Source organism: Pituophis catenifer, unplaced genomic scaffold (genome assembly GCF_029215685.1).
Source record: "Pituophis catenifer annectens isolate HBS135680 unplaced genomic scaffold, rPitCat1.0.hap2 SCAF_1, whole genome shotgun sequence".
NCBI lineage: Eukaryota > Metazoa > Chordata > Lepidosauria > Squamata > Colubridae > Pituophis > Pituophis catenifer.
In genome coordinates, this window is record NW_027256881.1 from 193602313 (window position 1) to 193615537 (window position 13225).

General features: G+C 35.5%; 1 protein-coding gene across 2 annotated transcripts in view; it reads right to left on the minus strand.

Moving 5' to 3' along the window:
• Positions 1 to 13225, minus strand: part of AGPS (alkylglycerone phosphate synthase) — a 55997-nt gene that overhangs the window by 34160 nt on the left and 8612 nt on the right. Inside the window, exons 2-5 of one of the 2 annotated variants that reach the window (XM_070932058.1) lie at positions 4995 to 5084; positions 2927 to 3017; positions 2149 to 2269; positions 1981 to 2055 (exon numbers count right to left, since the gene is read on the minus strand). In XM_070932058.1, the coding sequence (XP_070788159.1) occupies positions 1981 to 2055; positions 2149 to 2269; positions 2927 to 3017; positions 4995 to 5084 (377 nt within the window). Of the gene's footprint in view, positions 1 to 1980; positions 2056 to 2148; positions 2270 to 2926; positions 3018 to 3882; positions 3916 to 4994; positions 5085 to 13225 lie in introns of those variants that run through there. The other variant, XM_070932142.1, reaches the window with a different exon arrangement.

Sequence of the window (13225 nt, forward strand, 5' to 3'; positions counted from 1 at the left end):
AGATACTCGACTTTTAATATCTTAAATTAATAATGCTTAGTCTTCCAGGAAAGGCTTCCCATAAAGTTTGAACTGCAAAGTCCATGCTCCTAGGACCCAGACCTTTCCCTTTCAGGAAGGGAAGGCACAGTACCTCTGATGCTGAAGTGGTGATCTAAGTTACTTGGGCCTGCACAAATACTTCTTTTCTGAGGCAATTAGTATTGTTCTGATTAATACATTCCAATTGACTGTGGTCACTAATAATTTCCATATTAGAAGTTTGCACATGATCAAATGTGTCGAATGGCAGCTTTGCATCATGTTGTCCAATGGTCAGCAAAAAGTTTAGGCACTGGAAAGCCCTGATTGATTTCATGGGTCCACCTCTGTTTTAAAATCAGAGTATTTCATTAGCTTAAATGGGGCTTAGTTATATTATTTTAATTATGTCAGGAGCGATATTCATTTAATCATGCAAATTAAGTTCTACATAAAACGCTAAGAAAAACTAACTTCTTTTTGATTTCCTTGTAATATTGTAAACTTCCCAGAGTTACCCTGTGGTAAAATGGGTGGCCAATAAATTTTACAAATAAAATAAAATAATAAAATAGTACATTATACTAAGCACTAGCAATTGGAGCTTGAATTAATTTTATTATCGTGGTACTTAGATAAGGTGATTTGTCTATTCTCATACAGTGTTAGTAAACAATCACAAATCTTGGATATAGGTTGCTACAAATTTTGCTCATTTCTGATAATGCAATGTCACTCAACCAGGATTATCCTAAAATGATTTTTGAAAGAAAGACATAACACATGCCATTCTCATGATTACATGGAATTTGTTCAATTCTGCATCTGGACAGCTTTGTGTAACAACTGAAAATGCCATGCTCAGAAGCTTGGTGAATAAAAGGAGCACATCTTGAATGACTGTAATCCTCTCTAAACATGCATTTCAGAAAGTATTATAACTCATTTGTTTAGTAGTAATTGTCTAAAAATGTTCAAAATTTTAAGACTTGCATTTGACTTTCAGAAAAATTGGAGCTTTGTATATACTGAAATAACACTTTATTTTTTTATTGTTCTGCCCCAGCTACGGACCCCAAAGAACACAGCACACAGTCTATACAAAACTAAAATTTACTAAAATAACTTAGTCTTTTCCAAACAAAGGCTGTTAAGAAACTTTCTTAACAGCCTACAAGAAACCAAAGATAAAGTAATCACAATCTTACTAAGGTTGGCAGAAAGCCCAGAAGCAATTTGCAGAGAATCCAGAAGGAGAATGAACTAAAGTTGTTCCCTACAATTTGCTTCAGTCGGCGTTCCTCCTTAAATAGGCTAAGGGAGTGGCCAACTAGCCCCAAGCCTTACTCTCAAGGAGACCTCCTCCTGAGGAGCTACTTCTGCCTTTTGGCAGCTCTGTGCACCCGTGCATCGAGAAGAGGCTCCTCCTCTTCGTCCTCTTCACTTAAAGGAGCTTCTGGAGGTTCTGAAGGCCCTGGCTGAATCCCTGCCTCTGGCACATCTTCTCCAGCCTCCGCATTGTCTGACTCGAGTGCCAGCTGCCCAGGCTGCTGGCGCAGAACCACACCAGCCTCCTCGCTGTCAGAATCAGCTACAATTTGCACAGGCCGCTGACAGGCCACAACATTTACAGTATATATTTTTACTGTTTGGTACTCTGTGTGTTCTAAATGTTGAGTTATCAACCTTTACTTTGAAAGAAATGAAAACCAAGTGTCAACCGCAAATAGAGGTTGTTTTTTTTATAACAGTTCAACCAACATGCGACATAAACAACATTCTTTGCAGAATCCTAGGCTGCATCCTAGCCTGGACTACTTTTCTAATACATACTTCGTATTCTGAGGTTTCTATAAATTGTTTCTCAATTCCATTTTTTCCAAAATTGAAAATACTGTTACATAAGTTCAGCAGGAAATGAAATAGGGAAGAATGAGAAAAGTTTTCTGAATAGCTTACCTGGCCATACCACTACATCAGGAACCCGCTTAAACATTCCTTCCCTGAGCAAAAAAATCTCATGTAGGCAATGACCTGAAATACAAGGTAAAAGTAAGTCTCACAAAGACATCAAACATTGAAAGCAAGCAATTAAGATGTTATTTTGTGCATGCTGATTTTGCTTACCATGGGCTCTAAAAAGTCTAGATTCCGCTTCCTGTGTATATGATATTTTAGCATTTTGGAGATCTTGGAGAAATTCTTCACTTGCAATGGAGGGAGGTACATCACTAATATTTAAGGATGCCTTCAAAATAAAATAAAAGGGGGAGAGAGAGAGAGAGATAATTTCCAGTGTACCTATTCAGAAAAAATGAGTCGCCTCAGAAGGGCATCATTTTCAAATATGCTACAGGAAAAGTAATTCTGATTCTCTTGCCAGCAACCTCTCTTTTAGCAAATCAATTACTTTTCCTCCCATTTTATGAGCTCATCACACACAAAAATCCTTTGGAGGAGTCTCTGGAGCGGACCTTAGGTAAGTGCAGAGAAATAATAACTGAAGTTTATTGCTAAACAAACAGAAACTTATGTGTGATACAGTTCTTACTATTTTTTATACCACACTTTTATTCACAGGCCTCCAGAGACAGAAGAATGAACTGTTTTCTAAGGCAGACAACTTGAAATACTGCAATAAATTAAAATCAGTGATCTATCACTGTACGGAAGCAGAAGTTTTAAAGCAAACAATCTGTGCTTTGAATTAACAGATTATATTTTCAACTACAGATCCTCACTGACAAGGTAACTACCTGGCAATAAGGCTGGAAAAATCTTTATGTCAGAGCGGCAGAAGGACAATGGACAAAATAAGCAGTTTTATGTTTTAACTGAACGATATATAAAGAATTAACTACAGGTTAATGATTAAAAAACACACATGGTCCATGTATTCACTTACTTTAGGAGTAGTTTTATGTTCCATATTTCCACCGACTGTTTTCTCTACCCAATCTTTCAAAAGTGGGAATATCAGTCCGCCTATTCGGTACCTGAATCCAAAAGCATTTTCATCAGTTCCTTCCAGAATGAAATCTAGTAAAACTCTGGTGCTAATTTCTTTATTGAGATATACACAAGCAGTGGGCATATAATTTCTAGAAGTAAAAGTCTGAGTATCTGGGAAGTTTGGGATCTTAAAATATCAGTCATAATAAACTGATAAGAAATTTAATATCTGAAACTTTAAGCATGAAGTAACCTTGCAAAGAAATATTGCTATGATTTCTCTAATAAGAACTTCAACTCAAAAACTTTTCAAAATTCTGTCATGGTCAAATACAGAAATAACAGTTACATAATTTTTAAGTTCAGATAAAGTATTCCACTGCATGTTAAGCAAGCTAAAAAACAAATCCCCATGCTGATTACAGCAAATCAAAACATAGAAGCAGATTATTAATAGTTTTTGCAATGGAGGGGAGCAGTAATGGAATTTAGTATTGGTATTGTTTCATGTATTAAGTCACTTAATTCCCAATGACAAATTATTCAAGAAATTGAAGACTGAAAGTAGTCAGGAATGCAAAGTAGGAGATTTCCGCACTGAGCTTGCAAACAAAATAATTTTTCCTAATGTATTTTGTGCCTAAGATCATTGTCCAAATATGCAAGTGATGCATACTGGGACAAAACCAAGTACAGGTAGTCCTCATTTAGTGGCCACAATTGGGATGGCAATTCAGTCATTAAGTAAAATGGATGTGAAGTGAAACTGCAACTGTGCTTATGATTTTTCTTCAGCTTTCCTTTGCTTTACAGAAGTCATAATGCAAGGATAAGTCACAAGGTTACGTTTTCATCAATGTTGTAACTGTGAACAGTTGCTAAACAAGGCAGTTACTAAATGAGGTCTACCTGTACATGTAGAAAAGGTCCTTGAGCTTCCACATACTTGCTTGTTATAATTGACAAGAGGTAATCTCAGTGTTAGGAATGGGACTGAAATAAAATATTACCAAATTAAAATACATGTAAAATACTGCAAACAAATCAAGAATACATGCTTACTGGGAGCATAGTTCAGGGTTACAAATTTATCAACTACCTTATTCTTTTACCAAACTACAGATTATTAAATGAGCTGGTTACAAATTCACAAAAAAGGGCACCTTTATTTCCTGAAAACATGAACATCTGAATCTTTTAAAAAATATTTATGTCTTTAGAGCAGCCAAAGGTATAAATGACTTTTGTTATCTATTTTCTGACAGGAGACAACAAAGTTAACAAGTGGATAAGGGTTCAAATCCTAATTCAGAAACAATATAATCAATATATTTCTGGTTCACTCAAATACAATAATAGCTATAAAATTCAGGAGATACAAATAAAAAGTATTTCTTTATAGAATGCATAATTGTGTGGTACTTTTAGATAATTTGTTACTGTAGAATTTGATAAAGATGGTTTAGATGAATTTAATAGCAAATATATATGGAAATATAAACAGGAGCAAACTCCACATTAATCTGCACTGATGATGTTACATAGTTGGATAATGAAACATTTGCAAGCAAACAATTAAGCTCATAGAGCACCAAGAACAACACATAACTTTAAGACGTGCTTAGATTAATGTGTGGAAGGTAAACAGCATATGCCCAAACAAATCCAACAGTAAATAAACTCTAACTGTAATTACTTCCTAACAAAAGAAAGGCTACTCCAAAGTTAATTACCTATATGCCTCAGCAAATCAACTATATTTGTCTGTGATTATGTATATGGAAGCTTGCAGCTGAAATGTTTGATAAAAGCAGAATATGACAGAATTGCCATTGCTCATTCACGCTGGAAAAGAGGACAGTTGTTTGTGTCACAGAGAATACAACATGGATGCATAATAATGTGATATTTTTTGGCTTTCAATGCTAGTACTCATTTCTTACAATATGTCATAACTTCAATGTAGTCATTTTTTTGAAAAGAAAAGAAATTATTTATCTTACAGTCTCCATAGCTGTTACCTTTTTCCTGTGAATTCTCCTTGCCCCTTCTTATTGAAAATGAATTTTGAGTCATTGTATCCCCATCCATTCCACTTTAAAACTTCTTGCCTTAAAGAGAAATGAGGATAGAAAAAATGTGCTGTTAGTTCAATATTTCCAACTTGTTTGGTAAATTAAATTGCAATAAGACTTTTTTTTTCCTCCAATCTTTATTTTGTTCTCTGGCAGAAATGGGAGTTGTTATTCAACACTCTTGAAGACATGTCACTGGGGAAAGCACCTAATAGGTTTTCCATCCTATGAAAATAAATAATCTTCCTTCTGTTTAATTCTGTTAGAACAATTTAATGCCAACAGATATTCATCTGACTGTGAATATCAGATCAAGTAGACTGTTGATCTGAGAAGCATAGGCAATCATAAATTTGTTGACCTTATCAAGTGTCTCTAAATTCTTCATTGTCTTAGCTATATAGTCTAAAAGGTATATTCTCCAGTAATCTATTAATAGCAACACCTACTACCATTATGCATATATGCCAGTCATTTTGTTCTATGGAAGCAGGGCTGCTGTTTGTAAGATCTTTTTCAGAGCCCATGGCTTTGACCAAAATAGTTTTCCCATGAATGGAATGAATAGAATACAGATCTAACAGAATATATGCAGATCGAAGGCTAATAATTTTTCAATGTTAATTAAAATACTTTCAACCATTTATAGAAAGCTGATCATTTCAAGTAACTGAGGGCAAGTGTCAGAGTTTGACCATGTTTAATCTAAAGGTCATTCTAGTTCTGTTACTTAGGAATAGCAATGGGAGAATCTGACATAGGCAAAGGAAACAAACCAACAGTGCCAATCCCATCTCAGCATATTAATAAAAGCATTTCCTACAATGTCACTGATTCTAACCATAATAATTGGTTAGATGTCTCCTTCTCATCCATTTTTTTTTTATTTTAGATGGCAAGGATCAAAGCAGGAAGTGTCTTTTATAAGAGATTATTCACTAATAAATGGAATAAAAAAATGGCATCAGCTCTTTTGCCAAAAGCTCATTTAAGTTCACATGAACACTGATAGGAGACACATTCTTTTCACAGACACTGGGACATTCACATTGAAAGCAAATAAACATACAGTAACTTAAATATTAAGTAGGTACCGGGAGATAGCGATTTTGTTTTCCTTAATATTGTCCATAGAGACATTATATAGTCCAAAACAAGACTACCAATACCAAAATCGTTTTGTGGAAGCCTTTTGAGTTTTACATGATTAAAGAAAAATCTAAGAACTAAATTTAAAACATTAAATTTAAATAGCATTTTAAAGTATTTAAAGCATCATATGAAAAGGAACTCGGCCCCAAAATAATATATATTCTAATAATCTTATAATTATAGTCAGAGTCAGAGACAAAAACAAATCAATTAACAGAGGTTTGTGAATATGAAATATCTCCCAGCAGAAAGAAATAGGTTAAATGAAACAGTAAAAAGGACTCAAAATGGAACAGGGGGAAAAAAAAGAGATATCCATGCAATCCTGTGTCTCTCTCACTGGATGAAGTACCAGAAACTTTAACTGGAAATAATAATGTTCTTATAACTTAAATATTTCAGTTTGAAGACCACCAAAGTGGTAAACTAGCTTCTGATTTAGCTTTTTCAGAAGTATGGATTTCTCCCCAACATCACCTTCCTTTGAACTTTATTCTAAATTGAGAAATAATTTAGGCAGGAAAAAAAGCAGGAAAACATTTACTTCTTTTCCTGACTATAAGCCAAGAGGAACACAAACAGAAAGAAAAGGTTTGTCATACCAATCTCCATATTTTGACTTCATTGAAATTTTAATTTAAAATACAGTTTAAAAGCCTATATGTTATAGCACCTCTTGAAAAAAAAAATATTCCAAGCATGTATCTGCTTTAATATTAATAAAAAGTAGAAATCATTATTCAATTTTGAAAAAAATTTCTAAAAATAATAATTGCTCTGTAATATGTGCTCTCTTTGAGTCAGCTCTCTGCTTTTGCTTCTCAAGATCAGACAAGTTGACTAGGTGCTGCCACCTGGTGTGATATACTACAAGCATTTACTGTTATTTCTACAAAATAAAGTTACGTTGATAATTGATGAATAGGCCTTACAGATATACAGAAAAGTTCTGTTAGATAGCAGCACCTTACCAAGTTTTGCTGGTTTTGAAAAGTGAAGTAGGGCTACTAGATGGGAAACCACCAGGAAATGCTTCAGAACATTACAAAGGTGAACTATTTTTCACACTGTAGCCAGGAAAATAACATGGACATGCCCATGAAGTTATTAAAGTCAAGCTCAAGAAGATTTTATAAAACAAAAATGCACTTTTTAAAAATAATGTTCATTAAATATTGTAGAATATTCCTGACAGTCGTTTATACATTAAAACCAAACCTTCTTGTGCAGTGACATTAATCACATCCATCTTGGTATGATAAATAACTGGAATTTACTCACAAAGTTTTTCAAAAGATATATATATATATATATATATATATAATAAATATAAATATTTATTAGTGATACACTAAGCAACCATGATTTCAGTCCAAAGGTGACTAGATTTAGTATATGAAGGTAACAAATTTAGTTTGTAACAATTACATATGTAATGTAATATTCTACTACATATGATAATGTGCAGATCTGTTGACTTAAGGTAGAATGCAAATACCTTAATACCCTAAGACCAGGGGTGAAATGCTCCCTGTTCAGACCGGCTCGGGCAAGTAGGTAGCGATGGCGGCGGGCAGTTCGGAGAACCGGTAGCAAAAATCCCTGCCCCCACCCCCCATGCCCAGCTGAGCCGTGCAATCATCAGAGCCTTTTTTTTCCTTTTAAATGGCTCTGACGATCCAAGCTCTGACAATCCCAGCTGAGTTGCCTGCCGATCAGGCAACTCAGCTGGGATCGTCAGAGCCTTTTGAAAGCTTTTTTTTTTCATGGTTTTACATGTAAAAAATGGTTTTAAAAGTAAAAAAAAAAAAATTGGCCACACCCACCCAGTCACATTACCCCACCACCACCAAGCCACGCCCACAGAACCGGTAGTAACAAATTTTAGATTTCACCCCTGCCTAAGACCCTAACCATGTTAAGAAACTACCAAGAAGGAAAATACACCCCTACCAAATTTGTTATTCCAAATAAACCAGTGGGTGACACTAGACTCAGATCGATAATATTACTACATGGACAGTGAAACATCTGTAAGCAAATAACCAAGTTCAGAGAACACCAAGGACTCTACAATTCAACCCTGAATTGTCTTCTATCGTCTACTATTGGAAGATTCATTTACCTACGAAGTATGTTAGCACTGTTAATGCTATCATAATTGTAATTATTATTTTTAATGTTATATGCATAGCACAATTTCTTATTATAAGATGTTTGTAAGCTATCTAAATTTGTTTCATCAAAGCAACATATAAACACTTTGCAATAACTGAGTAAATAATGATGAAAAAAATCTCCTGAAATGTAGAGTTACTCAGGGTAGATGCTCTTGCCACTTTTACAGAATTTAACATTCACATAAAACCACTGGATGAAGTCATTTGCTGACACAGAATCAGTTAACATCAAAATACTGATAACATCCAGGTCAATTAATTGATGCAGTCGAAGTTCTATTGTAGCACTTGGGAGTCATTTAAAACAAATTTGCTAGGGCGAATCCTAGCAAGATTATGGGCACGTGGGCCATAGGTTTCTGGGGATTTTCCAAACCTAGTTCTGGATAGGCTGGCATTTGTCCAGACAAAAATGGTGTGCAATTTGGAGGTCCTTTGAACACCCACCTCCTAATTGAAGAGCAAGTGGCAGCTGTAGCCAAGAGGGTATTTGCACCAATTCACCTTTTTTGCTAATTGCATCTATTCCTAGATTGGCAGGCCCTTCTCAAACTCACTCATGTTCACTCACAGAAGGTAATACAGAAAATATTTCCAGAGAAATCTGATACGAAACTTAATTGGAGGCAGAGGTGTATTAAACAAGATGTTAAGCAAACAATTTTAAAGTTCTACTAGCAATTTTTAATGTTTAAAGCAGAACTGATGACATTTCCATACATGAGTATAACTGAAATTGCAGTAGACACAATCCTCCATTTCCCAAAGACCTACTAGAACAAAAGACTGTAGGAATATTAATATAATAATTAATAATCTTGCAAAACAGGTAGTCCTCGACTTACGACCATAATTGAGCCCAACAATTTTTCCATTGCTAATTGAGAAAGTTCTTCAGTGAATTTGCCCCAATTTACAACCTTTTTGCAATTAAGTGAATCTTGTTTCCCCATTGATTTTGCTTGCCAAAAGGTGATCACATGACTGAGACACTGCAACCATCATAAATGAGTCAGTTGCCAAGTGTCTGCACTTTGATCATGTGACCATAGGGATCCTGCAACAGTAGTGTATGTGAAAAATAGCCATAAATCACTTTTTTCAGTCCCGTTGTAACTTTGAACGGTCACTAAATGAACTGTTGTAAGTGTAAGACTACCTGTACTTCAAAACAAGAGGGGAGGCAAATAAATGTAATAAATAAATAATAAATAAATAAAATACTAGGAAATGTTACAGTACTTAGAAAAAGTTGAATCACACACAGCATCCATAAGGCAGCATTATTAACCCTGTTGTCTGGGTAATCCTATTATCGGAATAACATTGTTTTCTATATGTTATTTAATGTATGCATGGATTAAAAAAAACCTTCAAGTGTAAACGCAAAAATATGCAGAATTTAATGAGATGTTCAGTAGAGTTTGTTAAAGTGCAACAATTAATACAACGCCAGTTCGAATGAATTCTGTATCTAAAATTAGTGGATTGGGTACAAAATGAAAATATCATTCTTGAAGGACAGCTGGGTTTAGAGGAGAACGATCATTAGATCACTGTTTGGCTCTACATCATTTTAGCAGAAAAATCTTCTATACCCTCTGAATCTTTTGAAACTTTTGTCATCAAAAGTCAACTTTTGATCTAAAAAGACTGAGACTGCATTATTGTATGCAGACGGAATAGTTATTATGCCCATTTTGCAGATAGCAGTAAGAAAAAACACTAGCTCTATTCTGTACAAAATAAAAGTTTATCAATAAGTTATCAGAAAACTAAAGTTTTGTACAATGTCATAACATTCACAAATGGCAGATAAATGGGACTCAAATTGAGCATGTGTGTGTACCTACAAATATCTTGGGATGCATTTCCATGCTTCTTTTTTTTTTTTTTTTTTTTACTGGATAACCATTGCACAGTATATCTCTACAGCTATCATAAGATTTTGCCACTCAAACTAACAGAGTCCCTCAGCTTCTTTATGGCTCCCAAATGTGCTCTTTCCCAAAGCTCAGCATCCTTGAAACTAGTCACAATAAGTTTATTAGGACCATACAGTATTGATGATCCCCCAAAGGATCAAAAACATGTTGCATGCAGACAGGCATAGTCTTGCTAGATGCTAGAGCAGTGATGGCGAACCTTTTTGGCACCGAGTGCCCAAACCAGAACCCGCGTGCATGTGTGTGCATGTGCGTGTGCTAGAGCGCCGGAAAACCTGAAGACCAGCTGGCTGCCGTATGTATGCCTGTTTTTTGGGCCATTTTCAGCCTGGTTTTTTTGGGCTGTTTTGAAGCCTTTTTTGGGCCATTTTTCAAGCTGTTTTCAGGCTGGTTTTCGGACCATTTTCAGGCTGGTTTTCAGCTGTTTTGTGCCTGAAAAATGGCCTGTTTCTTTGCCGTTTTTCAGGGCCTTTTTCAGGCCATTTTCAGACTGTTTTTGGGCCATTTTCAGGCCTTTTTTCTGCCCATTTTCAGGCAGTTTTCAGGCTGGTTTTCGGACCATTTTCAGGCTGGTTTTCAGCTGTTTTGTGCCTGAAAAATGGCCTGTTTCTTTGCCGTTTTTCAGGGCCTTTTCCAGGCCATTTTCAGACTGTTTTTGGGCCATTTTCAGGCCTTTTTTCTGCCCATTTTCAGGCAGTTTTCAGGCTGTTTTTTGGGCCATTTTCAGGCTGTTTTTCAGCTGTTTAGGGCCCGGAAAATGGCCTGTTTCTTTGCCGTTTATTGGGCTGTTTTCAGTCCTTTTGGGGGGCCTTTTTTGGGCCATGTTCAGATCGTTTTTCGGGTCATTTTCAGGCTGTTTTTTGAGCCATTTTCTGGCAATTTTTCTGGCCTTTTTTCAGAAACCAGAAGAGCAGCTGGTGACAGTGCGTGTGCCCACAGAGAAGGCTCTGTGTGCCACCTCTGGCACACGTGCCATAGGTTCGCCATCATGGTGCTAGAGCATAGTTTCTTCTTATTGGCCTTTTGGCTAAAGTTAATTCTACTTCTTATATGTTTAGCCCTATTAGTACTAGAAATAATTTCAAATCATTGTGGCTTTAAAAAGCTTTAGATAAAATTCATCAATTGGACTTACTTATGGAAAGTCTGTGCTCAATTGGTTTTGACAATGCTATAAGTGCCCTCAAGTTTGGGAAATGCACCTCCAAACAAATTTAACCAAGGTATCATATCCCATTACTTATTACTTTCTTCAAAAAGAGTTCACTCTAGCTTCTTATTTATCATCCATCACAATTTTGGAAACCTTGCAAGATTTTCATTTCAGCCAGGCTGGACTCAGCAGTCCGTTTGGGATATTTTAATGGTACTCCTATGAGTTTCTGGTTATGTCCATGTGGTGCTGGCTCAATAGAAACTTTAAGCTATATGCTACTTTGCTGTTCCTCTATTAGGACTCCAGACAGACCTTCAATTTTGAAGAAATTTTCAGGCAAGGAATGTAAATTCTATTTACTTCTTTCACACAAGGATTATATCCTCTGAAGCTGCTCAGTTTTGTACTACTGGTTGTACAACATGTCACACTGTTAACTAAGTTTGTTTTAGTACTAACATGCTTGTCACGCCAAATCTTAAGTAAAACCCTTGTATATATTTAAAGCTAATGATCCAAATAAAGATTTCAATTTGCTACCCAAAGCTACACTGTCCACTACCATGTTTCCCCGAAAATAAGACCCTGTCTTTATTTTTTTGAACCCCGAAATAAGCACTTTGCCTTATTTTCGGGGAGGTCTTATTATTTTGGGGCACGTGGAGCAAGATGGGGCTACTCTTGCCGTCTTACCTGATTTCCAGCTCTGCGTTTAAATATTTTCGGGGAAGTCTTATTTTCAGGGGGAGGCTTATTTTAGCGCATGCGCTCAAAAGCCCGATTGGGCTTATTATCAGGGGATGTCTTATTTTTGGGAAAACAGGGTAGGAAAGTTTTCCTGGCCCAGATCGATAGCTCTAGTATATTCTCAGCTCAGAGGAATTTATTTCTGTGAAAAAGATCAAGTTAAAGCACTGTAGTGGGAGGCTAAAAAGGTAGCATAACTTACTTAATTTATTCAAGTTTTATGATCATGTTACTGTGCCTCATTTCATTCTACTCTATACTCCCACATGTAGTGGCTGCTATGTTTGCATCTGGCTGGCATTCCTTAATGTATTGTTTTTGAATGTATTGTTTTTGAAGGGTGGTGATAGAATTATAGTAAGCAGTAAAATAAAGGGCTATATGCCATTTGGGGTGTGTGTGTGTGTGTGTGCAGCGGTTTAGGGATTAAGACGCTGGGCTTGTCAACCGGAAGGCTGGCAGTTGAAGACCCAAGTATTACGTGACAGGGTGAGCTCCTGTTCTGGCCCCAGCCCCTGCTCACCTAGCAGTTCGAATGTTTATGTGCTTTATCATCACTGAGTACATTAAATAATTTAATATGTTTAAGAACTTTGTACCCCCAAAAAATGGTGAAAAGAAATTTAATTCTTGGAAACAGCAAATATTATTTCATAATGTTGTTTAAACATTTTCATTACAATTGCATAACAGTGCAATGTTTCTTGAACTTTTTACCCTGAGAATCCCCTTCTACATTTAAAAATTACAGAGGACCTAAAAAAAAAAGCTTTTATTTGTATGGGTTATATTCATTGATATTTACTACATTAAATATTATTTACTACTGTATATTACTATATAGTAATGATATTTACTATATTAAAATTCATACAGTATTTATTTATTGAATCATATAAAAATAACATTAGACCATTAAATATTAGCATATTTTGATAAAGAACCCCTATATCTTTTAAACAAAGAAAAAATAATGAGAAGAGTGACACCATTTCA